Source organism: Motacilla alba, unplaced genomic scaffold (genome assembly GCF_015832195.1).
Source record: "Motacilla alba alba isolate MOTALB_02 unplaced genomic scaffold, Motacilla_alba_V1.0_pri HiC_scaffold_31, whole genome shotgun sequence".
Lineage (NCBI taxonomy): Eukaryota > Metazoa > Chordata > Aves > Passeriformes > Motacillidae > Motacilla > Motacilla alba.
Window position 1 is genome coordinate 1670745 of NW_024037405.1, and position 25819 is coordinate 1696563.

General features: G+C 53.4%; 3 protein-coding genes across 3 annotated transcripts in view; 1 reads left to right on the forward strand and 2 right to left on the reverse strand.

Moving 5' to 3' along the window:
• LOC119696487 overlaps positions 1-25819 on the reverse strand; it is a 1710157-nt gene that overhangs the window by 1059933 nt on the left and 624405 nt on the right. Inside the window, 1 exon segment of the mRNA XM_038126215.1 lies at positions 25559-25593. Within this exon segment, the coding sequence (XP_037982143.1) occupies positions 25559-25593 (35 nt within the window).
• LOC119696488 overlaps positions 1-25819 on the forward strand; it is a 1499846-nt gene that overhangs the window by 1032513 nt on the left and 441514 nt on the right.
• Positions 1482-7539, reverse strand: LOC119696460 (serine/threonine-protein kinase pim-1-like). Its single transcript, XM_038126191.1, has 6 exons — positions 7512-7539; positions 6614-6625; positions 3179-3441; positions 2997-3047; positions 2425-2791; positions 1482-1975 (listed from the first exon to the last, which is right to left on the reverse strand). The coding sequence occupies exons 1-6, from the start codon at positions 7537-7539 to the stop codon at positions 1656-1658; spliced, it is 1041 nt and encodes a 346-aa protein (XP_037982119.1). The 3' UTR covers positions 1482-1655.

Sequence of the window (25819 nt, forward strand, 5' to 3'; positions counted from 1 at the left end):
ACGCCTGCGGTGCCCAGGCCACGCTGGCCGTGCCCAGAGCTGTGCCCAGAGCTGCCCATCACTGCTGCCTTTGGGAGCAGAGCAGGAGGGCAGGACATGTGCCCAGCCTGCAGGCAGCCACGGCACATCCAGCCCTCAGCAGCTGCCCAGAGCCAGATGCCCCCGTGCTCGCTGCCATCTCCCAAAAGCTCTGATCCCACCCGGCCAAGCAGACAGGGACCCACCTCACGCCATCCAGGGCTGCAAGAAAAGCTGCTCCCAAACGATGTGCTCAGCCTTCTCCAAGGGCACCAGCCATCCACACCACAGCTGCTCCCAAGCACTTCCCGATCCACACTGGACCACCTAGAACGCTTCCTCTAGAAAAACAAAACACACATCATCGAAAAGAGATTAGAGACAAAAAGGGGAACAAGAAAAAAGGGAAAAACTCTTATCTCTGTCAGGGGCTTGAGGAAGGCCCAAGCCCTACACGCTAGGGAAAAACCTAGCCATGGGTGTGAGGGAAGCCCACACTTTCTCTCTTCCTCCCTGCACTGCCCCCCAAAACAAGGCTGATCTCAAAGCAAACAAGGGCAGTGGAGCAGCCCAAGGCCTTCCTTGCCTGCAAAGCAAAGCAGCTGCGCACAGGTTCTGGAGTCCCACCTCTGCTCCCACCATGGGGGTTGGTTTGTGTTGGGCTGGCTGCACCAGCCCCAGCCCCAGCCCAGGCCACGGTGGGTGCTGGGGGCTGTTGGCAGGGCCAGGAGCCAACTCCCATTGCGTAAGCAGCCCAGCCCATCCGCCCAGCCCTGCCAAAAAGCAGCTGGGCAGCCGACTGAAGACTTAGTTGCATCTGCCCCAGCAAAGGGGGAACCTTTGCTTCCCAGCCAGCCTGGGCAATGCCCAAATCTGGGAGCATTTCCCTGGGGGTGGACTCATCTGAAAATTCCCTGTGGAGTTTGGCTTTGAAGAAGGTGCCACAATCAAAGTCCATCACCTTCAGCTGCCAGGGGCCAGGTTGAGGAAGAGCTTGTCATCCTTGAGGCCATCCTTGAGGTCATCCTCCCTGTCTCCAGCAGCAGCAGCAGCAGCAGCAGCAGCAGCAGCAGCAGCAGCAGCAGCAGCAGCAGCAGCAGCAGCAGCATCCCCACCCGGTACAGCTTCTCCAGGGGCTCCTTCTCCTTCCCTGGGCTGAGACCAGGCTGTCAGGGCTCTGCCCAGGGCCCCAGCTGTCAGGGAACCAGGACAAGCAGAACCAGCTTGGATGGCGGCCACCAGTGCTGGGCAGAGCAGCTCAGCTCCAGCACAAGGGCTGCGTGTTGCCATGCCATGACCCCGGTGCAGTGACACAGGCAGCACAAAAAGGTCTGGGTTCCTTTGCTTCTGATGGCCAAGGCATGTGTGCAGCTGGAACTTACCAGGGCCCTGGATCAAAGTGTGCCTGTGGCTCTCTCCCTTCTTCTACGGCGGAGGAATACCCTGCACCCAAGGATCACAGAACAGGTCTTCTAATGAGGGCCTGTCCAAGAAGTGCATGGATAAACACCGCCTGATCAGATCTTGGCATGCTGGCGAGAGAAACCACAAACTGCCGGTCAGCTAGAGCAGGCTCCTGTCTGCTTTGCCCCACTACTCCCATGCCCAGGCCATTCTGGATGCGCTCAGAGCTGGGCCTAAACTTTCCCATCAGCTCTTTGCTTTGGAGGAGAGCAGGACTTGGGCCACCTCCTCAGCAGCTGCCAGAGCGCGATGCCCAGGAGCCCGCTGCTGCCTCCCGGCACGGGTATTCCCCCCGTGCGCAGAGAAGAGGATCCACCTTGAGAGAGCCGTGGTGGCAGCGAGAGCTGGCCCCGGCTGATGTTCCGGCCCCTCCTGAAAGGGTGCTTCCCGCAGACCATCTGGTGCAGCAGGATGCCCAGCGTCCAGATCGTTGCTGCCTCGCCGTGGTACCAGCCCAAGCGGGTCCATTCCGGGGGACTGTAGGACAGTGTTCCTATGGAATACAGATGGAGTTCAGCAGGGCGATGCTGCTGCTCCCAGAGCCTGGCCCCAGCAGCCCTGGCCGTGCGGGGGCTGCATCAGTGGCACACAGGGTGACCACTGCCCTCTCGCCAGCACCTGGGACTCCAAGTGTACAACCTTAGGGTTGCAAAAGAAGCCATTGGTGCTGGCTGTGCCTCTCTGCTACCCCCACCCACGGGGGTTTTTGTCAGGCTGGCTGCCCCAGCCCAGCCCAAGTCCAGGGCAGAGTGGCTGGCAAAGGCTGCCAGCAGGGCTGGAAGATGCCTCCCCACCCAGCCCGGCTCAAAAGCAAGCCAGCTGAAGGCTCAGTCCCCTGCCTGGCAGCAAAAGGGAGAATGCCCGCTGCCACAGCCAGCTTGGGATGTGACATGTTGGGCCATGAGATGCCAGGAGCGGGAGCACAGCCCTGCGTAGGCTCACCTGCAAAGTAAGTGTAGGCTGTGTCTTGCAGGTAGGTGCCACAGCCAAAGTCAATCAATTTGGCCTGCCCGCTGGCCAGGTCAACCAGGATGTTCTCTGGTTTGATGTCGCGGTGCAGGTCCCCGCAGCTGGTGCAGTGCCGCACGGCCTCCAGCACCTGGCGGAACAGCTCCCGCGCCACCTCCTCGCACAGGAACCCCCGTGCCCGAATGAAACGCAGGAGGTCCTGACATTGCTCTGGCCGCTCCAGCACCATCACGATGTTGTTGGGGAGCTCGAGCCACTCCAGCAGCTGCACGACACCAGGGAAGCCGGTGGACACCTTGGCCAGCAGCACGATCTCCAGGGGTGCGCTGGTGCCGTCGGGCTGCGGGAGGAGCACGATGCCGTCAGCGGGGGCCGATGCCGTGCCAGGCCTGGGGAAGCCCTCAGCCAGGCCGGGATGCTCTGCGCCCTGCGCTGGGCCCACGCCCGCTCCCCCTCCAGGCGTCCTGGCGCCTTCCACCCTGCCGGGCCTCGGCTCATCCCCGCCCGGCACGGCCCGGCTTCTGCCGCTGGCCCCGCTCACTCACCAGCTCGTCCCAGTGCCGGATGCGGTTCCGCGGCACCCTTTTGATGGCCACCTGCAAGCCAAGGGCAGCAGCGGGCTCAGCTCGCCGCCCGCCCTGCCGAGCCCCAGCCTCCTCCTCCTGCTGCGCCTCCTCCTCCCCCTCCGCGCCCTCCTCCTGCGCCCGCCGCCGGCCCCGCCGCTCACCGGGGCGCCGTCCGAGAGCCGCGTGGCCGAGAAGACGCTGCCGAAGCCGCCGCGCCCCAGCAGCGAACCCACCCGGTAGCGCTGCAGCAGAGCCTCCTGCGCCTTCCCTGCGGGCGGGACGCGGCTGTCAGCGCTCGGCCCGGGGCCAGCACCGGCCCCCGAGCGCCCCTCAACCGCCCCGGGCCGGCCATCCCCCGACGTTCGCTCTTTCGAACGGGACACGGGAGGCTCGGGGCCGGCGGCCGCGCTGCCGAGCGGCGCAGCTCGGGCCGGGGAAGCCGCAGCGGAAGCGGAGGGAGCGGCCACGCCGCGTGTGTCCTTCGCGGGCTCCGGGAGGGGCCGGGGCCGGGGCTGGGGCCGGGGCCGGGGCCGGGGCCGGGTCTGGACCCTGCGTCGGGGCCGTCGCCGGGCTCGGGCCAGGCGGAGCCAAAGGGCGGCGATGCCGCCCCTGCCCCAGGCGCTGATGCCCGCCCAGCAGCGCCACCGCCAGTACGGCCAGAGCCGGGCGGAGGCGAGACCGCGGCGGGACGGCCGGGGCCGGGGCCGGGGCAGCCCCGTCCGGGGCCGGGGGCGGGCCGGGGGCATGGCCCGGGCCGACAGGGGGAGAGGGAGGCGGGGAGAGGAGAGGGACGCCGGGAAACGGACCCCGCGAGAAGGGTGCCCGGCAGCGGGAAAGGGAGAGAGAGAGAATGGGAAAGAGAGAGAGAAATAAGAAGATTGCGTTAGCCAATCTGCTGCTCCTGCCGCCGCTGCCGCCGCTGCTGCCGCCGCTGCCGCCGCTGCCGCTGCAACTGAAGCCCCGGGGCCGTTTGTCCCCGTGTCCGTTCCCCGCTCGCCCCACGAGCCCCACGGCCGAGCCCCGCGCGCCCGGGGACAGCCCCTTAGTCTGTCCAAACACGGCAACTTTGCAGCGTTGAGCCCAGATGCAGAGTCCTGACTCCTGCCCACGGGCAGAGCAATCCCCTCGGTGGCTGCTGTGCATTGTCCTTGCTGAGGGTCAAACACTGTCAGGGCACATTCCCTTGCTGCAGGATTCCGACCTGAGCCAAGCACTGCACTTCCATCTCCAGTGTTGCTTTGCAGAACAAACAGGGGCAGGAAAACTGTGTGTAGCTCATGGAATTTGAGAGTGTCTAAAACTGCCAAGTCACCGATCTGAGAGGTGAGGTGCATTTGGAATGAATGGGATGGAGAAGTAGTGCAACATGGAAAGGGGAGCCTCAAAATCAATGGAGGAAACCATCTTGGATGTTTCTTTCATTCTCATTTCACTTCTGGAAAGCTGTTTCAGTTTTCCAGGAATCTTCTCCTGTCTGCTCTTCTCAAGAACCTCTCCTGGAGAACAAGGTGGAGCTGCTGTCTGTGAGATACAAAGCTGTGTTTCGTGTCAGGTACATACAGGCAGCATGTGTGCTTGTGATTGTGATATGTGTGGAAACTGATCATAGGACAATTAAAGGATGAATTCCAAAAAAATAACGGAGGGAGTAAAGCATGGAAGAAGGCCTTTGAACTTATCCTTTGTTTGCAATTAACTTTTATAGCATCTGAAATAAAGCTTTAAGGATGTTGCTACTGGACAGGAATTTTTTGCACGTAGCTAAGGATTAAACAGCTTTGCAATAATAACCTTTTGAAGTATAATTTTAGAATATTGCTTGTAGTAAGGAGCTTTAAAAATATAAGTTTAGAATATATGTAAAGGAAACATGCTTATCTCAACACCTTAGCAAAACAGTAAAAAGCAGCTTGAGAAAGGAAGGTGAACATCAACCCAAGGATTGATGGCTTCGACCAAGGGAAGCTGGACATCACTGCTATGAGATTTATAGTCCTTGCAATTAAAAGGTGGGCCCACATCTGGAGTCTGGACCGCACCAGCTGGAAGACCTCTTTCTTCTTTCGGAAGTCGGACCCCACCATCTGGGAATACTCCTTTCTGGGGTACATCCTGAGAAAAACTAACTCACAATAGCGTATAGAATTGTGACGTAAAAATCGGGAATAGAAACTGCTGAAAAAAGCTTATGTGTGCCCCTATAAATATCTGTACGCCCCAACCATCAGTGTGCAGTTGGAGGGAAAACTTCCCCCACTGTACCCAGTGCTGTTTTGCTCATACTTTACCACCTTAATTAATAAATTGATTGCTGCTTGAATATTGGCCTAGTCAAGCTTCTTATTTATAACAGATTTGGTGCATTGGCCGGGAAAATTTCCAAATCCATTGGGGGAGACTCCTAATCTCAGGGAGGTGCTTCACCTTGCAGGCTTTTGCCTCAGGTGGCCCTGAGTGACTGGGGAATCTTTCAGGGAAGAGGAAATTTCTAAGGTAAATTATGAGCAAAAGAATTTTGAGCTCCCGGGTAGACTGCAGTAAGTTCACCTGTAATAACTCGTGCACGAAGACCCAGGCAAGAAAAGGAGGCTGTAAGTATCGCTTGGTTAGGTGGGATAAGAACGGGTGTAGACGTGAAAGAGTGTGAATGGCGTGTGTGTGAGACGTGACCTGGTCACAAAGTGATTGAGGAGTTCTTCTAACCTCGGTTCCGTATCCCCGCGAGGGGAGCGGCAGGTGAAGGAACGAAGCGAGTGAAGGAGGATTTTCTGTATGTAAAAGGTCGGGGGCGGGATGCAGTAATAGTCAGGGGGGATTTTTCTTAGTGAATCAGAGGCGGGACGTGGTACTGGCAGAAGGGACTTTTTATTATAGAAATCTTTGATAAGAAGTAACTGAGTTTTGAACAAGTGTGGTCGAGGCAAGTGAGGGAACACCTGTTAGGATAAAATGGGTAAATGCCAAAGCAGAAACCCAGGAGCTGGTATGAACCAGCTGGATAATAGAGGTACTGAAGGTACCGGGAAAAAAAGGGAGCAGTTTGCCAGATATACCCCAGGACAGCCCCCTTGGGGTAATGTTAAAATTGTGGAATAAATGTGAAACTAGAAGAGGAAAAAGCAAAGAGAAAATGATACAATATTTTATGGTAGAATGGACGAAGGAAATGATACGACCTGATAATTTATATTGGCCAATGTATGGGTCATCTGAAGGGTGGATTTGTCAGGCTTTGAATGCCTATGTAAACAAAAAGGACCCTATTAATCAAGAAGAAAGCGATTATGCCGCTTTATGGCACGGGTCCTGGCCTACTCCCCTGTATGCATTACAAACAAAGAAAGAAAAGAATCAGTGGGACCCCTTAGATTACCTTCCCCCCCCTTATCTACCTCAGCCAGCTGCTCTGCCAGAGGTGCCTAATCCGGCACCCCTTGTGCCTAATCCGGCACCCTTTGCGCCTAATCCAGCACCCCAAGCGCCTAATCCGGCACCCCTTGTGCCTAACCCAGCACCCTTGGTGCCTAATCCAGCACCCCAAGTGCCTAATCCGGCACCCCTTATACCACAAGCCCCGGTGGCTTCACTCCTGGTACCGGATTCACCACCTGCACACAGAACAAGAAGCGGGGAAAGGGCACGAGCAGAAAGCTGTGAGGATGACGATAAAGAAGAGAGGGGGGGCCAGCTGTATCCATTAAGGGAAGTACCATTAGTAGGGAATCAGGGGAGACCAGTCATTGGGTATGTGTCAGCACCCCTGAACACCGGGGACGTAAGGGCTTTTAGAAAAGAAATGGGGAGGCTACTTGAAGATCCCCTGGGGGTGGCTGAGAGGTTGGATCAATTTCTAGGACCTAGCATTTACACCTGGACAGAGATTCAGTCAATTTTAGGTATTTTATTTACAACAGAAGAAAGACAATTAATAAGACAGGCTGGCATGAGAATTTGGGATAGAGACCATCAGCAAGGACCTCTTGGAGAAGTGAAATGGCCCCTTGCAAACCCTAACTGGGACCATAATAACGATCAGGATAGGCAGAATATGGTGGATCTCAGGAATATAATTATTCAAGGAATTTGGGAAGCAGTTCCCAGGGGGCAAAACATTAGTAAGGCACTGAATGAATGTCAGGGGAAGGATGAGTCCCCAATAGATTGGTTAGAAAGATTAAGGAAGAGTATACAAATGTATTCAGGATTGGATCCTGATACAGCTGTAGGGGAAACATTAATTAAAACGCAGTTTGTGGCAAAATCATGGGAAGATATTAGAAGGAAACTTGAAAAGTTAGATGGATGGCAGGAGAGAGGTTTGCAAGAGTTGTTAAGGGAAGCACAAAAGGTTTATGTGCGAAGGGATGAAGAGAAGGTGAAAGTTCAAGCTAAGGTTTTCGTGGCTGCAGTGAAAGAGGTTCAGAAGGAGGGTACCCCTTCAGGGAATGCTAGAACCACCAGAAAAATGACAGGTGAAGGTTCAAAAAGACCTACCTGCTTTTACTGTGGCATGGTAGGACATGTTAAAAGGGTTTGCAAAAAGCGAGAGGCAGATCAAAAACTGTTTGTAGAGGATTAGAGGTGTCAGGGGCTCTATTTATTTGGGACCAGAACATCACAGGAGCCCTTGATAAAATTAAAAATAGGTCCCCAAGGTGAAGAAGTTACATTTTTAGTAGATACGGGGGCTGAAAGATCGACAGTGCAAAAATTACCAAAAGGATGTAAAATCAGCCAGAAAACAGCTCAAGTAATTGGAGCAAAAGGGGAGGCCTTTAAGGTTCCCATTATTGAACAAGTACTAATTGAATCAAAAGGAAAATTAGATATTAGTGATCTATTACTAGTTTCAGAAGCAGAATGTAACTTATTGGGAAGAGATCTAATGTTATCATTGGGGATTGGTATAAAACCACAAAATGATCAATTAAGGGTACAATTGTACAAATTGACGAACCAGGATGAGGGTAAAATATGTCCTAATGTCTGGTCCACTCCTGGGGAGATCGGTAAATTAAATATTGAACCCTTGAAAATCACCATTGTAAACCCAGAATTTCCCATAAGGGTGAAGCAATACCCCATTCCACTAGATGGCAGGCGGGGGCTGAAGCCAGTAATTGAAGAGCTCTTAGGACAGGGCAAGTTAGAAGAATGTATGTCTCCCCATAATACCCCCATAATCCCTGTGAAGAAAAGTGATGGCAGCTACCGTCTAGTCCAAGACTTAAGAGCCGTCAATCAGCGGACGGCTACTAGGTTCCCTGTGGTGGCTAATCCTTATACTTTGCTGAGTCAAATTTCTTCGGACTATACCTGGTACAGTGTTGTGGATTTGAAAGATGCTTTTTGGGCCTGTCCTTTAGAGGAGGGATGTAGAGACTATTTTGCCTTTGAGTGGCAAGATCCAGACACAGGGAGAAAACAACAATTAAGATGGTCAGTTTTACCCCAAGGGTTTACAGAGTCCCCAAATCTTTTTGGCCAGGCTTTAGAAAAAGTTTTACAAGATTTTGAAAGACCAGAAGGAACTAAACTAATACAATATGTAGATGATCTATTAATTGCAGGAGAAAATCAGGATCAAGTGAGAGAAGCAACAATAAAGCTGTTAAATTTCTTGGGAGAGAAAGGCCTAAAGGTTTCAAGGGCTAAGTTACAATTTGCTGAAGAAGAAGTAAAATACTTAGGTCACTGGTTGAGTAAAGGAACAAAAAAACTAGATCCTGAAAGGATATCAGGAATACTGGGCCTACCTTCCCCCGGTACAAAAAGGGAAGTACGACAGCTGTTGGGGTTGTTGGGATACTGTAGACAATGGATAGACGGATATAGTCAGAAAGTAAAATTTTTGTATGAAAAACTAACAGTCAATACAGTGAAATGGAACCAGGAAGATGAAAAACAATTCAAGAGCTTGAAAGATGCTCTAATTCAAGCCCCAGTACTCAGCTTACCTAATTTAGATAAACCTTTTCAATTATTTGTAAATACTGCCGAACAAACTGCTTATGGAGTGCTTACCCAGGACTGGGGAGGAGACAGAAAGCCAGTAGGATATTATTCAAAATTACTAGACCCTGTTAGTAGGGGATGGCCAGTATGTTTACAAGCCATAGTAGCCACAGCTCTCCTAGTGGAAGAAGCGAAAAAAGTTACATTTGGAGCTCCTTTAGTAGTATATACCCCCCATAATGTTAGAAGCATATTACATCAAAAAGCAGAGAAATGGCTCACTGACAGCCGGATGTTAAAGTATGAAGCTATCCTGATACACTCCCCTGAACTGGAACTTAAAGTCACTCCTGCTCAGAACCCTGCTCAGTTTCTATATGGGGAGCCAACTGAGGAGCTGGCTCACAATTGTGTAGAATTAATCGAATTACAGACAAAGGTGAGACCAGATTTAAGTGAAACAGAGTTATCTAGTGGAGAAAAATATTTTATTGATGGCTCATCCAGAGTAATAGAAGGGAAGCGGAGTTCAGGATATGCTATTGTAAAAAGAGAAAACATGTCAGTAATAGAAAGAGGAAAAATAAGTTCTAGCTGGTCAGCTCAAGCCTGTGAATTATTTGCGTTATACCGAGCCTTGGAACTTTTAAAAGATGAGGTGGGGACTATTTATACAGATTCAAAATATGCTTTTGGAATTGTACACACATTTGGAAAAATCTGGATAGAAAGAGATTTGATAGATACTCAAGGGAAAAAACTGATCCATCAAGAGTTAATAATTAGAGTGCTTGAAGCCCTAAAAGGACCTAAAAGAATAGCAGTAGTACATGTAAAAGGTCACCAACGAGGGTCAAGGCATTTAGTAAGAGAAAAATAACACAGCTGATCAAGCTGCAAAGGAGGCAGCTTTTAAATTAAAAGAGACTATCCAGCTGAACACTATGGAGAGAAATTCAGGAGGAACTGCCAAAAAAACTATAGTACTCAAGAGAAAGAAGCTATTAAAAAAAAAGTAAACTAGTTGTGTGTACATCTTATACAGTTTGAGATGTGTTGAATCAAAGAAAGGAAAAGGTAAGGAAAAGAAAGTAAGAAGAGAAGAAAGAGGGAAGTTGAAGAAAGGGGGTGGTTAGTGGACTCTAAGATGTTAGAAGGTGGAATAGTGATGTTTTAGTGCTAGAAGAGAGCAGAAGTATGAATGAAGTTTCTGCATAAAGGGCAGGGAAGGGTCTTAACACATGGTTGTTAGGAGACTGCTCAATGCCGAACTGGGGTCCGGAAAAGGTTTAGCAGAACGGGCCCTCCTTGAAAGGAAAACAGGATATGCAGACTAAGAAAAGAAAAGGAATGTCAGGAGCACCCAGGACGCCAAATTTAGAGTTGTCAAGGTCAGGAGGTGTTTGACCGCTCCCGTAGGAGTGGCAGGGTCTTGGGGCTGCAGCAGGGACCGATTCACGGAGGTGATCCGGCGGCGGTGCTGGGCGCAGATTAAACAGGTTTGCGGGCCGGGAGCGGGCTGGCTCAGTGGCAGAGCTGCCGGGGTGGCTCCCAGACTGTCAGGGTCCTGAGTCCAGGATGGCAGCTTTGGCCCTAGAGAGTGGATCGAGAGAGAGAGAGAGAAAAAAGAAGAGAGAGAAAAAGAGAAAGAGAGGGAACAGCGAGGAACAGCTTTGACAGCAATGCTGTGAAAAAGAGGGGGAGGAAGGCCAGCACTAAAAGAGATAAAATCAAGGCAGAGATTGCTGACTCTCCAAACCTCGCAAAGTAGTTTATATTTTTTAAGTAAGGTTTTTTTGTTTATTTGTTTGTTTGTTTTGTTTGCTGTTAAAAAGAGGAGGCTTTTGTTCTGAGGAATAGGTCTGTAAAGTTAAAACAAGTAAATGGTGTCAAAAAGGTAAAAAAGCAATAAGTGTGAGACATCTCGTGTTAAATTCGGCCTGGCCTTTATTGTTTAACTAATTGTGTCGCACAAAAAGAAGAGTTTGCCCCTGCAGTTGTTAGCACAGCTGGGTACAAGAAGAAGAGGCAGCTGTAAAAAAAATGCTTTAAACTAAACCCAGAAGTTTTGAAGAAAGCTAATAGTAAAAGTTAATGCAGTATTGTTTTTCTTTTAACACTGTGCTATTAAGAAGTCCTTTCCAAGCACTACTGAAACAGCAGTCTGAACCATGAAAAGAGGGTGAATTTATGCCAGCAAAATCAAAGGACTTGTGAAAGAACCTGAAGAATGGACTATCACATTTAAACTGGGTGATACCAAATTGACTTTCAAACCGGGATTGGGTAGTAATAGTTTAGGAAAACCCAAATGATCCAAGAAATGTACAAAGAATAACACTTAATTAAGAAATAAGGCCAAGCTTACATCACTAGTTTACTTCTTTTTTGATTCATCCTGATACTGGACATGGTAGCTGGGTTGTAAGTAAATGTGTGAATTGTGGGAATAATTAGTATTGTGGTTCACAAAATTTATGCTCTTATTGCAAGAAGTGTTAAAGTAATAACTTTGTTTTGTGGATGGGAATTATTAGTGTCAGTTGAATGAGAAGTACCTGAGGAACAGGTGAGAAACCATAGTTAAGGATTTGTCTGGAAATTGGCTAAGAGAAAGTGACAAGGAAATAGAGGGCAAGACCAGATTGGCCTCTGTATTACGCCACCAAGAAGATCAAATACACCTGCTGTGGATTGCAACTCCACAGGCATGGGAGGTGGGAATATAAGCCATACTGGACCTCTGTTATTCCTGTTTCTGTCACTCATTTGTTGTTTTTTTCCCTTTCGGGATACCAGCAAGATCATGTCACAAATACTACAGAAAACATCATATAAAAAGAAACCAAAGTTCCTCTTTTATACACACTCCCATGTCAACAGCCACTGTTATAACCCATCCTAATTAAGAACCTGTAGGCAAAATGGAGAAAATTATTGGATTGAAAGAAACTTAAGAAAATTTAGTAATAGACAAGGAATTGAGTGTCCAAAAAGAGAGAGATGGATTTGTTTTAAATATATCAGATTGCTGAAAATTGATAGCCACAGAAAATTCATTTTAGAAAAAGTAAATTATATATATATATATGTAAATAAATGAAAAAAAAATAAAATAACCCAGGTACCAGTCCAAAATTAGAAAAACAATATAAAAACCTAGCTGGTGGAGTAATATATTAGAGATAAGATGATAAAAGAAATTAAGATTTTTTCCTTTTATATGTTACAACTGTTTTGATATTTCTTCCTTGAGTAATCCCCTTGTTTTATTTTACCAGCATAGTTCAGAAGATGCAAGTAAACAAGAAATATTGCTCAAGCCAAAAGATTTACAAAGAATAAGAGGGGGAGCTTAGTGAAATAAAATGGGGTTCATGATATTATGTTCATTAGCTGGGTTGTTGTTTCTACCTTGCCTTATTCCATGTTTCACCTGACTAATCCACTCAGTTATTCAAAGCACACAGGTTACTGTGCTGCCTGTAAACCCGGAATTGGCTACAGGAGAAGCTGGCCAATTTGAGAAAACAGTTAAGATAGCAAAAATAATGAAATTAAAGAAAGAAGACAAAAAAGGAAAAGTTTCCAAAGTTTTGGCCAGATTTGAAGCCCAGACACGAATGAGTAAGATAAATGAAAATTTATACAAGCAGAGGGGGGACTGTGAGATACAAAGCTGTGTTTCGTGTCAGGTACATACAGGCAGCATGTGTGCTTGTGATTGTGATATGTATGGAAACTGATCATGGGACAATTAAAGGATGAATTCCAAAAAAAAAATAACTGAGGGAGTAAAGCATGGAAGAAGGCCTTTGAACTTATCCTTTGTTTGCAATTAACTTTTATAGCATCTGAATTAAAGCTTTAAGGATGTTGCTACTGGACAGGAATTTTTTGCACGTAGCTAAGGATTAAACAGCTTTGCAATAATAACCTTTTGAAGTAGAATTTTAGAAAATTGCTTGTAGTAAGGAGCTTTGAAAATATAAGTTTAGAATATATGTAAAGGAAACATGCTTATCTCAACACCTTAGCAAAACAGTAAAAAGCGGCTTGAGAAAGGAAGATGAACATCAACCCAAGGATTGATAGCTTCGACCAAGGGAAGCTGCACATCACTGCTATGAGATTTATAGTCTTTGCAATTAAAAGGTGGGCCCACATCTGGAGTCTGGACTGCACCAGCTGAAGACCTCTTTCTTCTTTCGGAAGTCAGACCCCACCATCTGGGAATACTCCTTTCTGGGGTACATCCTGAGAAAAACTAACTCACAATAGTGTATAGAATTGTGACGTAAAAATTGGGAATAGAAACTGCTGAAAAAAGCTTATGTGTGCCCCTATAAATATCTGTACGCCCCAACCATCGTTGTGCAGTTGGAGGGAAAACTTCCCCCACTGTACCCAGCGCTGTTTTGCTCATACTTTACCACATTAATTAATAAATTGATTGCTGCTTGAATATTGGCCTAGTCAAGCTTCTTATTTATAACACTAGGAAGCAAGTTCAAGCGGCCCCTCCCCCTACTAGTTCAGGCAAAGACTTCCCTGGAGAAAAGTGGAAAAATCCAGTTTATTTAACAAGTAAAGTATTCACAACCATGAAAAGGGAATACTATTAATTAAAACCTCTCTCATCTCTGAAGCGATGGCAAATTCAGCAAGTCCATTTTGTGGCTTGTAGTTGGCTCACTCGGTCTCTTCCAAGTCCCTCTGGCGCTGGAATGCAGCGTCCCAGACCTCGGTGGGCCACAGGTGGGAGCTGCCGGTGTTTTCCTGGGTTTTCAGTCCAGAGCATGTTGAAACAGTTCCAAGAAAAAGGAAAGTCACAGTCTGAGTAACTTCTCTGCCTAAGCCAGCTAAAACCCAAATTGCCCCAATCTGGGCACTGGCGGTCCCTGCAAACACCAGCTCTGGATGGTGCCGGAGCCAGAACCTGGAAATGTCCAAATTTTGGCTTTCCGTGCCAGCAAATCACTCGACTTGGGCTGTGCCAGCACCAGGAAGTTTTCCGATCTGGGTGCTGGCACTGCCAGCAAACACCAGATCTGGGCCGTGTCGTTGCCAGTGACAGAAATCTGCCGGATTTGGGCTCTGCTGGCACAGGGACATTTCCAAATCTGGGCACTGGCACAGCAAACACAAGATGTGGGTGGTGTCAGACCCAGTATCAAGAAGTTGCCGGGTTTTGGGTTTCTGTGCCAGCAAATTGCTGCATTTGGACAGTGCCAGAAGAGGGAAATTTCCAGATCTGGGCACTGGCGGTGCCAGCAAAGACCACATTCCAGGCTCCAGGCTCCAGGAAGGACTGGATCTGGGCCCCTTCCTCTTTTCCTTCCTTCCTTCCTTCCTTCCTTCCTGGGGTCCTGCTGCCGGCAAACACCCGACTGGGCGATGCTGGCAACAGGAAATTGCCAGGTTTCAGCTTTCTTTGCCTGCAAATTGCTGGACATGGGCGATGACGGAACAGGGAAACTTCCAGGTCTGGGAACTGGTGGTGCCAGCAAACACCAGTGGAACCTTCTGGTCCCCGTCCGGACGCTTGACCAGTGGATTTCCTGAGAACCGGCTCTGGCGACTTTACAGACAGAGACTGCTTTCATCTGGTTGTCTGGAAGCAGAACTTTACTGAAGGAGAACACAACAAACAGGACGGCGCGGACAGTACAGAGAGCGAACCAGAAAAAAGCCTGGGTCCAGGGTCTAGCAGGGATATTTACACATTTCTGTATGGGGAGGGGCTAAGGTGGGATCTGAGGGAAGGATCCAAGAGGAGGGAACAATTAAAACCATTTCAATTTTTGCACTGAAAAGTAGCCAATGGGAGCAAAGAGAACTCAGAACTTTCTGGTAACAATCTGCATAACTGAACAAGAGGATTATGGGCAGGAGCTCCTGCTCACCCTAACTGCAGAGCGTTTTCCCACGGCCTTAAGCCGAGGTCTCCTTCTTCTTTGGAAGCAACCCCAACACACCAGATCTGGGTGGTGCTGGGATTTGGCTTTCTTTACCAGAAAATTGCTGCAGTTGGGTTGTGCCAGCACCAAGAAATTGCCAGATGTGGGCAATGGCAGTGCCAGCGCACACCAGATCTGGCGGGGAATGTGCCGGCACTGGGAAATTGCCAAATGTTAACTTTCTGTGCCAGAAAATTGCTGGAATTATGCTATGCGGGCATCTGAAAAATTCCAGATCTGGGCACTGGCAGTGTCAGCAAACATGAGATGGGGTTGGTGTAGGTACCAGGTGTGAGAGATATTGAATAAATTCGTGCTTGTAAAAGTATATATGTGAAATAAAATATGTTTAGAAAACGTCTGTTAGAAAGAGCAGCCAGGTTTAGAAATCTCACACAGGAACTGGGTAAGGAGTTTCTTCACTGAATGGTGACATCGCAGGTGGCCACTGAATGGGCTTCTGAATTTGCAAGTGAAGGGGCTAGCCACTGCAGAAACACTGGTCAATTTTTCGGAACACCTGGGCCATCAGCGGCACCAAGGATAGCCCAGAACTCGCATCTCAACGCTTGGTTCCCGTAACTTGAAATTAATATGAATTTTTCCTGGACACTGGTTCTGTCTATGCCGAGACAGTGTTCTCCACCAGGAGACAGGTTTCTTCCAGCACCGGAGACGGGCTTCCTCCAACACCGGACAGAGAAAGAAAACTACACGAATATTCAGAAAAAAGAAAGGAACAAGAGAAACCTCACTCTGGGCAAGAAAAAGAGTATAAAACCAAAGCTCACCAGGCAGACTTTGTAAACTTGGGGGGTCCGATGCGATAGAGGTCGGATCTACGTTCACCCAGCAACGAGGCCCGGGCTCGACACTGTCCCTTTGATTGTGGCTGTCCGAGATTGTATTTCGATTCACAAAATAAAATCTATTTTCTTTAATTTTGATTTGGCTTTCTCAATGAACGATTGGGCCTTATCAGGGTTTTACCTATAACACAGGTATTTGCTTGGTTTTGGCTTTCTTTGCCAGCAAATTGCTGGAATTGGGCTCTGCCAGCACCGGGAAATTGCTGGATCTGGGCACTGGCAGTGCTGGGAAACTCCAGGTCTGGGCAGTGACAGAGCTGGCAATGGAAAATTGCCAGATTTTTCTTTCTTTGCCAGAAAATTGCTGCACTTGGGCTGTGCCAGAATAGGGAAATATCCAGATCTGGGCACTGGCAGTGCCAGAAAAACAACACATTTCAGGAAGGGCTGGATCTGGACCCCTTCCTTCCTTCCTTCCTGCCTTCCTGCCTTCCTGCGTTCCTTCCGGCCTTTCTGCCATCCTTCCTCCCTCCCTCCCTCCCTCCCTCCCTCCCCCCAACAAGGTGCCAGGGGTGCTGGACAGCAGCCAGGCAGAAAGGGACCTGGTGGCACTGATGGACAGCAGGCGGGACATGAGCCAGCAGTGTGCCCAGGAGGCCAAGAAGGCCAATGGCTCCTGGCCTGGATCAGGAATGGTGTGGCCAGCAGGAGCAGGGCACTGATTCTTCCCCTGTGCTTGGCACTGGATGGGCAGCGCCTCGAGTGCTGTGTCCAGTTCTGGGGCCCCCAATTTAGGAAGGACATGGAGGGGCTGGAGCGTGTCCAGAGAAGGGCAGCAAGGCTGGTGAGGGTTCTGGAACACAAGAGCTGTGAATAGCGGCTGAGGGAGCTGGGGTTGTTTATCCTGGAGAAGAGGAGGCCCAGGGGAGACAGGGCGGTGTCAGGGCATAGGTTGGACTTGATGATCTCCAGGGACTTTTCCAGCCTTGCTGATTCTGTGATTCTCTGAAACCAGCCTTGGAGCAGTTGCAGGAGGAGCCCTGGGCCTCCTCTCCAGAAGCTCCAGCAGCCCAGGTGCCTCAGCTTCTCCTGCCAGCCCCAAAGCCCATCCTGTCAGTCCTGCAGAGCCTCTGCAGCTGCTCCTCATTGCCCGGAACAGGGAGCCCCACAGGCAGACACAGCAGGCCAGATGTGCCCCCCTGGCCTGGGCTGCCTCTGGCAAGGGAGCAGCACCAGGCACTGCAGGAGCCTGCAGACAATTCCTGCAGCACTTGCAGGATGATCCTGCTCCCCAAGGGACGTTCCCATGGTGCCAGCTCAGGAACTGCAATGGGGAGTGGGGCCAGAGAGGAAAGGGCAAACAGGGATGGGCTGTTTGCAGGGCAGGGAACAGGGCTGGGCAACAGGAAGAGATTTGGAGCAGAAGAGAGGAAAGAGAGCAAAGGTGAAGCAAAGGAAATGCTCAGGGCAGTTTGGGGATGGCTGCCAGGCAGCCCTGGCTCTGAGCAACAGCATCTGCAGTGCACAGGAAACTCCCAGCTGATGGGAACAAACTTTCTGGCTGACTGCAGAGGCCAGGACAAAGCTGAGTGGTTTCCCTGCTGTCCCCCAGCCCTTGGTGGCCCCAGGGGCTGATGGCATTAGTGCTCCCTCAGGTTCATGTCCCCACACCCACACCATGGGGGTGCTCCTGCCTGCCCTGTGCAATGCAAACAGGGGCTCCTGAGCCAGAGCTGCCGTGCCTGTGCCTGCAAGGATGGGGCACCTGTGTGAGCTGGGGGAGAGGCCAGGGCTGCAGAGGGGGGATGCTGTTGGCAGCTCCATGAGGACGCTCTGGGACGCTGCCCTGGGCTGTCCAGCGCACTGGGGATGGATCAGCCCCTGCTCTGCTGCTCCTTCCCGTGTCCCCCAGGGCCCTTGCAGAGCCCCAGCCCTGCTGTTTGCCCCCAGCCTGCCCGTGGCCACCCTGGGGCTGCTCACGGGGCTTTTCTGTGCTGAGCCTTGGCCTGGGTGTGTTCTTGAGAGAGCCTGGGCAAGGAGCCTGGAGCCCCCAGGCCCTGGCCTGAGGCGTCAGCGCTGCCCCAGCAGTGCCCATGGGCTGTCCCTGCTGCAGCCCCGGCACTGCCACCCCAGCACTGTGCCCGGCCCCGAGAGCTCTCAGGCCCTACAGCAACACCAGGGCCACCAGGGCAGCGGGGCAGGGCCACGGGAGCAGCACTGGCAACACCAAGTGCTGCTGCTGCTGGGCACAGCTGCTGTGCCAGCACTGATCTGCCCCCAGCTCTGCACACAGACATTGCTGCTGCAGCTCCAGAGAGGGCAACAAAAGGGGATCTCTGCAGAAAACTTTGCTGGGAGATCGTTTATTTTGTTTAAAGCCACTGAGTGTGCAGCCCCTCACTGACACAGTCTGTGGTCACAGGGAAGGTGGAGAGAAACAAAATGAGAAATGGCATGAACAATGACCTTTCTTTGTGGACAAGATTTAGTGAATAAAACTAAGCAAAAGAACACACAACCAAACAAAAAAGATCAAAGATTACTTTAATTCCACATAACTGTCAGAAAGTGGCAAGCAGTTTAATGTTCCTGAAAGCATCCAGTCATCAGTCTCCACACTGCAGCCCTGAGCTCTTGGTTCCTCAGGCTGTAGATGAGGGGGTTCAGGGCTGGAGGCACCACCGAGTACAGAACTGACAGGGCCAGATCCAGGGAGGGGGAGGACATGGAGGGAGGCTTCAGTTCAGAAAATATGATAGTGCTGAGGAACAGGGAGAGCACGGCCAGGTGAGGGAGGCAGGTGGAAAAGGCTTTGTGCCATCCCTGCTCAGAGGGGATCCTCAGCACGGCCCTGAAGATCTACACATAGGAGAAAACAATGAACACAAAACAACCCAGTGCTAAACAGGAGCTAACAGCAAGAAGCCCAAGGTCCCTGGGGTTTGAGTGTGAGCAGGAGAGCTTGAGGATCTGTGGGATTTCACAGAAGAACTGGCCCGGAGCATTGCCCTGGCACAGGGGCAGGGAAAACGTAGTGGCCGTGTGCATGAGAGCATTGAGAAAGGCGCTGGCCCAGGCAGCTGCTGCCATGTGGGCACAAGCTCTGCTGCCCAGGAGGGTCCCGTAGTGCAGGGCTTTGCAGATGGACACGTAGCGGTCGTAGCACATGACGGTCAGGAGGGAAAGCTCTGATGAAATGAAAAACACCAGAAACAATAGCTGTGCAGCACATGCTGAGTAGGAGATGGTGCTGGTGTCCCAGAGGGAATTGTGCATGGCTTTGGGGACAGTGGTGCAGATGGAGCCCAGGTCGCTGAGGGCCAGGTGGAGCAGGAAGAAGAACATGGGCGTGTGCAGGTGCTGGCCCCAGGCTACGGCGCTGATGGTGAGGCCATTGCCCAGGAGGGCAGCCAGGGAGATGCCCAGCAAGAGGCAGAAGGGCAGGAGCTGCAGCTGCCGCCTGTCTGCCAGTGCCAGCAGGAGGAAGTGGCTGATGGAGCTGCTGTTGGACATTTGCAGCCTTGGGGTATGGTTATTTATAGAGGATTAACCCCTGTCTGGGAAGGAAATGGCTGTGCCAGATTGCTTTAGATGTCACAGAATAAAATCTATTCCAGACCTCATATAACTCCCTGCCACTGAAATAATTTCTCCTCTCTCACACAAACCTTTGATGGCCCATTTTAGGAACTCTGCTGAGGGCTGGCTCAGAAAGCCCCAAGGAGCAAGGGGCTCTGCTGATGCTCTGGAGGACTCAGTTATGCTGTATAAAAACAGATAAATAGGAACTGGGAGTGATGTTTGATTAAATCCCCCCAGGGTATTAAATAGCTTTTCAGCACTGTCACTCCCAATTCACCCGACTGCAGAGCAGAGCTCTGGGGAGGTTGTTTTGGTTCTTTAATTCAACTTGCCCCAGCACTGGCAGTGGAATTTCTAAGGCAGAAATCCTTGGCATTTCCACTTCTGTCTGAGAGACCCCTCGTGGCTGCTGTGAGGCACAGAGATCATCCCTTGGTGCAGGGCGGGGCAGACAGTGTGTCCATCAGCCCTGCTCTCAGCTGCCCAGGGCTGTCCCCTCTTGGGGCTGGAGGGCACCCAGGGGCTCCCTGAGGAGAAACTGGACACTGTGCAGAGCTGCTGAATGCAGTCTCAAGGGCAGCTCTCCAAATTCCTGCTCCTGTCTCATCCTACCCGAGGCAGAGCCGGGCTCTCCCCTCGCAGCCAGGGGCACAGAGGGCTCATGGCAGTGCCTGCACAGCCCTGCCAGCACCACTGCCCTGGCCTCAGTGCCCAGGGGCTGTGGCAACACAGAGCTGCAGGGGAGAGCTGAGCCCTGGAGGAACAGAGCCTGCAGGACAGCAGCAGCATCCAGGGAAATTCCTGAGTGTCCCGGAGATATTCCATCCTGAATGGAGAGAGCTGGACACTCAGTGCCCAGAGCTCCCACCCGAGCTGGGAACAAAGGCAGCAGGAAGAGGAGGGGAAAAAGGAGAAATTGCCCAACACTGCTCTGGAGGCCACACAGGGACATCAGATGGGCCCTGGGAGTGTCCCCTCATGGGGGGGACCTGCAGGGAGGGAACTCCTGCCACTGACCCCATGGCCGTGGAGGCAAAGGCTCTGCATGGTGAGGCAGGAGATGAGGGGCTTGTGCTGAGGGAGAAATCTGCAGGGCAGGCTTGGCCCAGAGCTGCCTTAACCCCCCTGCCAGGGCATTTCAGCAGCAGCTCCCTCTCCCTGCCTGCCCAGGCTCTGCTGCCTGGAGCTGGCCCTGCCAGCAGCTGCTCCCTGTGCCCAGAGCTGGGCCCTGCCAGTGCTGCCCGAGCCCAGCCCAGCCCTGGGGGCTCAGCTCTGCCCTGCAGACCCCTCCCAGCACAGGGCACTGCCCGGGGGCAGCTCTGGCTCTGCAGGGGCTTGGGAGCAGCTCAGAGAGGTCACAATGAGAACTGGGGTCTCAGTGCCTTCAGCAGAGCGCAGAAATAAATTCCCATCTCCCAGTGCCCCCCAGGCAATGGAGAGTGGGCAAACTGCCAGCCCAGACTCCTTCCCTGTCAGGTTAAAGCTGCCTCGATGTCTGTCTCCAAAGGACCCTGGGCTGATGTGGAGCTGAGAGCAGCTCCGACCCCCTGCACCCACCCAGCTGCACGAGAGCTCTGCCCTGCCAGGGTCACACCTTCACCCAGAGCTGATCCCGGAGCACTCTGGGCAGCTCCCCAGGAAGGCTGAGAGCTGCCCCTGGCAGGAGCAGAGCCCCTGCCCTGACACTCAGCCCCTGCAGTGAAGGGACCCTGCTCTGAGAGAAAAGCCCTGGGCAGCCCTGGCTGAGCACCCAGCTTCCCAGCCCTGCACCTCCCCAGAAGGGACATTTCGGGCCCTGTCCCTCTGATGGGGCTGCAGGGAGTCCCTGCTCTGGACCTTGTCATTCTGCCGAGAAAAGGGACCCTGAGAGCCACCCAGCCAGATCCGAGCTGCAGGTTTTATTTCATATTATTCACTTTTCATGCTTGTGAATACTCTACTTGTTAAATAAACTGGAATTTTCCACTTTTCTCCAGGGAAGTCTTTGCCTGAACTAGTGGGGGGGGGGGGGGGGGGGGGGGGATGGCGCTTGAACTTGCTTCCTAGACTGACCCCTTTTGGAGGTTTCCTCCCAAAATTTGCCCTAAACCAGCACAAACAGTCACAAGGAAAACTTCACCAGTGGCACAACTCCCAGCCCACCAGGAGAAGAAAGGACATGTCAAGTGCTCCAAACATTTCTCCTGTTTTGCTGCAAAAGTCCTGCTGCGCACACAGTGCAGTGTGCAAAGCCAAGAGAAGCTGCAGCTGCTGGCAAATCTTGGGCCAGAAGCTTGCCCTTGTTCTGCATGAGAGGTTCTTGAGAAGAGCAGACAGGAGAAGATTGCTGGAAATCTGAAACAGCTTTCCAGAAGTGAAATGAAAATGAAAGAAACAATCCGAGATGTTTTATTTCTTTCTATGCTCCCCTTTTCCATCTTGCACTGCTTCTCCATCCCATTCATTCCAAATGCACCTCACCTCTAACATCAGTGACTTGGCGAGTTTTAGACACTCTAAAATACCTGGAGCCACACACAGTTTGCCTTCCCCTGTTGTTACTGGAAAGCAACACTGGCGATGTAAGGGCAGTGCTCGGCTCAGGCAGGAATCCTCCAGCAAGGGAATGTGCCCGACAGTGTTTGAGGCTCAGCAAGGCCAATGCAGAGCAGGCAGCGAGGGGATTGCTGTGGCAGTGTGCGGGAGTCAGGGCTCTGCATGTGGGCTCAAGGCTGCAAAGCTGCCGTGTTTGGACAGAGCAAGGGGCTGTCCCGGGGCGCGCGGGGCTCGGCCGTGGGGCTCGTGGGGCGAGCGGGGAACGGACACGCGGACAAACGGCCCCGGGGCTTCAGTTGCAGCGGCGGCAGCGGCGGCAGCAGCAGCAGCGGAAGCGGCGGCGGCAGCAAAAGCAGAGACTCTACAAAACTCTTTCTCTTTCTCTATTTCTATTTCTCTTTTTCTGTCCCTTTCCCGCTGTCGGGCACCCTTCTCTGGTGTCCGTCTCCCCGCGTCCCTCTCCTCTCCCCGCCTCCCTCTCCCCCTGCCGGCCCGGGCCATGCCCCCGGCCCGCCCCCGGCCCCGGGCGGGGCTGCCCCGGCCCCGGCCCCGGCCCCGGGCGTCCCGCCGCGGTCTCGCCTCCGTGCGGCTCTGGCCGTGCTGGCGGTGGCGCTGCTGGGCGGGCATCAGTGCCTGGGGCTGGGGCGGCATCGCCGCCCTTTGGCTCCGCCTGGCCCGAGCCCGGCCCCGGCCCCGACGCAGGGTCCAGTCCCGACCCAGACCCCGGCCCCGGCCCCGGCCCCTCCCGGGGCCCGCGGAGGACACAGGCGGCGCGGCCGCTGCCGCCGCCTCCGCTGCGGCTTCCCCGGCCCGAGCTCCGCCGCTCGGCAGCGCGGCCGCCGGCCCCGAGCCGCCGCTGTCCCGTGTCAGGGAGCGAAGGGCTGGCGATGGCCGGCCCAGGGCGGTTGAGGGGCGCTCGGGGGCCGGTGCTGGCCCCGGGCCGAGCGCTGACAGCCGCGTCCCGCCCGCAGGGAAGGCGCAGCGGGGCCTGAAGGAGCAGTACCGGCTGGGCTCGCTGCTGGGGCGCGGCGGCTTCGGCAGCGTCTTCGCGGCCACGCGGCTCTCGGACGGCGCCCCGGTGAGCGGCGGGGCCGGCGGCGGGCCAGTGAGGAGGAGGGGGAGGAGGAGGAGAAGGAGGAGGAGGATCTGGGATGGACAGGCGACGAGCTGAGCCCGCTGCTGCCCTTGGCTTGCAGGTGGCCATCAAAAGGGTGCCACGGAACAGCGTGCAGCACTGGGGCGAGCTGGTGAGAGAGCGGGGCCAGCGGCAGAAGCCGGGCCGTGCCGGGCGGGGATAAGCCGAGGCCCGGCAGGGTGGGAGCCTTTGGGACGCCTGGAGGGAGAGCGGGCGTGGGGCCAGCGCAGGGCGCAGAGCATCCCGGGCTGGGTGAGAGCTTCCCCATTTCTGGCACGGCATCGGCCCCACTGACGGCATCGTGCTCCTCCCGCAGCCCGACGGCACCAGCGCACCGCTGGAGATCGTGCTGCTGGCCAAGGTGTCCACTGGCTTCTCCGGGGTCGTCCAGCTGCTGGAGTGGCGTGAGTTCCCCAACGACATCGTGATGGTGCTGGAGCGCCCGGAGCGGTGTCAGGACCTGCATCATTTCATTCGGGCACGGGGTTTCCTGTGCGAGGAGGAGGCGCGGGAGCTGTTCCGCCAGGTGCTGGAGGCCGTGCGGCACTGCACCAGCTGCGGGGTCCTGCACCGTGACATCAAACCAGCCAACATCCTGGTTGACCTGGCCACCGGGCAGGCCAAGCTGATTGACTTTGGCTGTGGCACCTACCTGCAAGAAACAGCCTACATTCACTTTGCAGGTGAGCCCACGCAGGGGTGTGCTCCTGGTGCCGGCATCTCATGGCCCAACATCTCACAGCCCAAGCTGGGTGTGGCAGCAGGGATTCTCCCTTTTGCTGCCCTTCATGGCACTGAGATCTCAGCCAAGTTGCTTTTGAGCAGGGTTGGGTGGGGAGGCAGCTTCCAGCCCTGCTGGCAGCCTTTGCCCACCACTCTGCCCAGGACTGGGGCTGGGGCTGGAGCAGCCAGCCGGACAAAAACAGCCGTGGGTGGGGATAGCAGAGAGGGGTGGTTGGAACCTGTGCCCCAGCCAGTTTGGTGTGCAGGTGAGAAAGGGCCTTGACTGCTCCACTCACCTGGTTTGCTTTGGCTTCCTAATGTTTTTTGGGGCAATGCAGGCATGGTGGATGAAGGCATGGTTTTTCCCCCAGCACTGAGTGGGTTTTTGTCATGGTCGGGCCTTTCTGGGGCTTCCACTGCCCTCTTCCAACACCAGTGGCTTCTCTTCCAACCCCAAGTCATGACACCAGTCCCAGGTGCTGGCGAGAGGGCAGTGGTCACCCTGTGTGCCACTGGGACATCCCCCAGACGGCCAGGGATGCTGGGGCCAGGCTCTGGGAGCAGCAGCATCCCCCTGCTGAACTCCATCTGTATTCCATAGGAACACGCTCCTACAGCCCCCCGGAATGGACCCACTTTGGCTGGTACTACGGCAAGCCAGCTACCATCTGGAGCCTGGGCATCGTGCTGCACCAGATGGTCTGCGGGGAGCACCCTTTCATGTGGGGCCAGAAGATCAGCTGGGACCAGCAGCTCTCGCTGCCACAACGGCTCTCTCCAGGTGCATCCTCTGCTCTGGGCACGGGGGGAATGCCAGTGCTGGGAGACAGCAGCGGGCTCGTCAGCATCCCGCTCTGGCAGCTGCTGAGGAGGTGGCACATGTCCTGCTCTCCTGCTCTCCTCCAAAACAGGGAATCGATGGGAAAGCTTAGGCCCAGCTCTGAGCACGTCCAGCATGGCCTGGGCACGGGAATAGTGGGGCAAAGGCAACAGGAGCCTTCTGCAGCTGACCGGCGGTTTCTGGTTTCTGTGCCCAGAGTGCCAAGATCTGATCAGGCGGTGTTTATCCATGCTGGACGTGGAAAGGCCCTCCTTAGAAGAGCTGTTGTGTCATCCTTGGATGCAGGATATTCATCTGCCCTAGAAGAAGGGAGAGAGCCACAGCCCCCCTTTGCTGCAGGGCCCTGGTAAGTCAGAGCTGCACACATGCCTTGGCAATCAGAAGCAAAGGAAGCCAGACTTTTTGTCCTGCCTGTGTCACTGCCCAGGGCTCATCAGATGGGAACACGCAGCCCTTGTGCTGGAGCTGAGCTGCTCTGCCCAGCACTGGTGGCCCCCATGCAAGCTGGTTTTGCTTGTCCTGGTTCCCGGACAGCTGGGGCCCTGGGCAGAACCCTGACAGCCTGCTCCCAGCCCAGGGAAGGAGAAGGAGCCCCTGGAGAAGCTCTACCAGGTGGGGCTGCTGCTGCTGCTGGAGCCAGCAAGGAGTACATCAAGGATGACAACCTCTTCCTGCACCTGGCCACTGGCCAGCTGAAGATGATGGACTTGGATTCTGGCACCTTCTTCCAAGCCAGGCCCCCCAGCGAATTTGCAGATGAGTCCACACCCGGGGAAATGCTCCCAGATTTGGGCATTGCCCAGCCTGGCTGGGAAGCAAAGGTTCCCCTTTGCTGGGGCGCATGCAGCTGATCCTTCAGTCGGCTGCCCAGCTGCTTTTGGCAGGGCTGGGGGCATGGGCTGGGCTGGCTACGAAATGGGAGTGGGCTCCTGGCCCTGCCAACAGCCCCCAGCAGCCACCGTGGCCCGGGCTGGGGCTGGGGCTGGGGCAGCCAGCCCGACACAAACCAACGCCCATGGTGGGAGCAGAGGTGGGGCTCCAGAACCTGTGCAGGGGCTGCTTTGCTGTGCAGGCAAGGAAGGGCTTGGGCTGCTCCACTGCCCTTGTGTGCTTTGGGATCACTGTTATTTTGGGGGGCAGTGCAGGGGGGAAGGGAGATAGCGAGGGCTTCCCTCACCCGTGGGTGGGTTTTTCTCCAGCATGTTGGGGTTGGGCCTTTCTGAAGCCCATGATAGCGATACAATTTTTTACCTTTTTTCTTC

What these genes read in the sequence shown, in the direction of transcription:
- LOC119696460 (XM_038126191.1), bottom strand. Translation starts at nt 7,539, where the DNA reads ATGTCCTACCATGCCACAGTAAAAGCAG. An exon ending in TCCGGCACTGGGACGAGCTG is followed by an intron (nt 2,792 to 2,996) that starts GTGAGTGAGCGG and finishes CTCCTCCCGCAG; the next exon opens with CCCGACGGCACCAGCGCACC. An exon ending in AGCCTACACTTACTTTGCAG is followed by an intron (nt 1,976 to 2,424) that starts GTGAGCCTACGC and finishes TGTATTCCATAG; the next exon opens with GAACACTGTCCTACAGTCCC.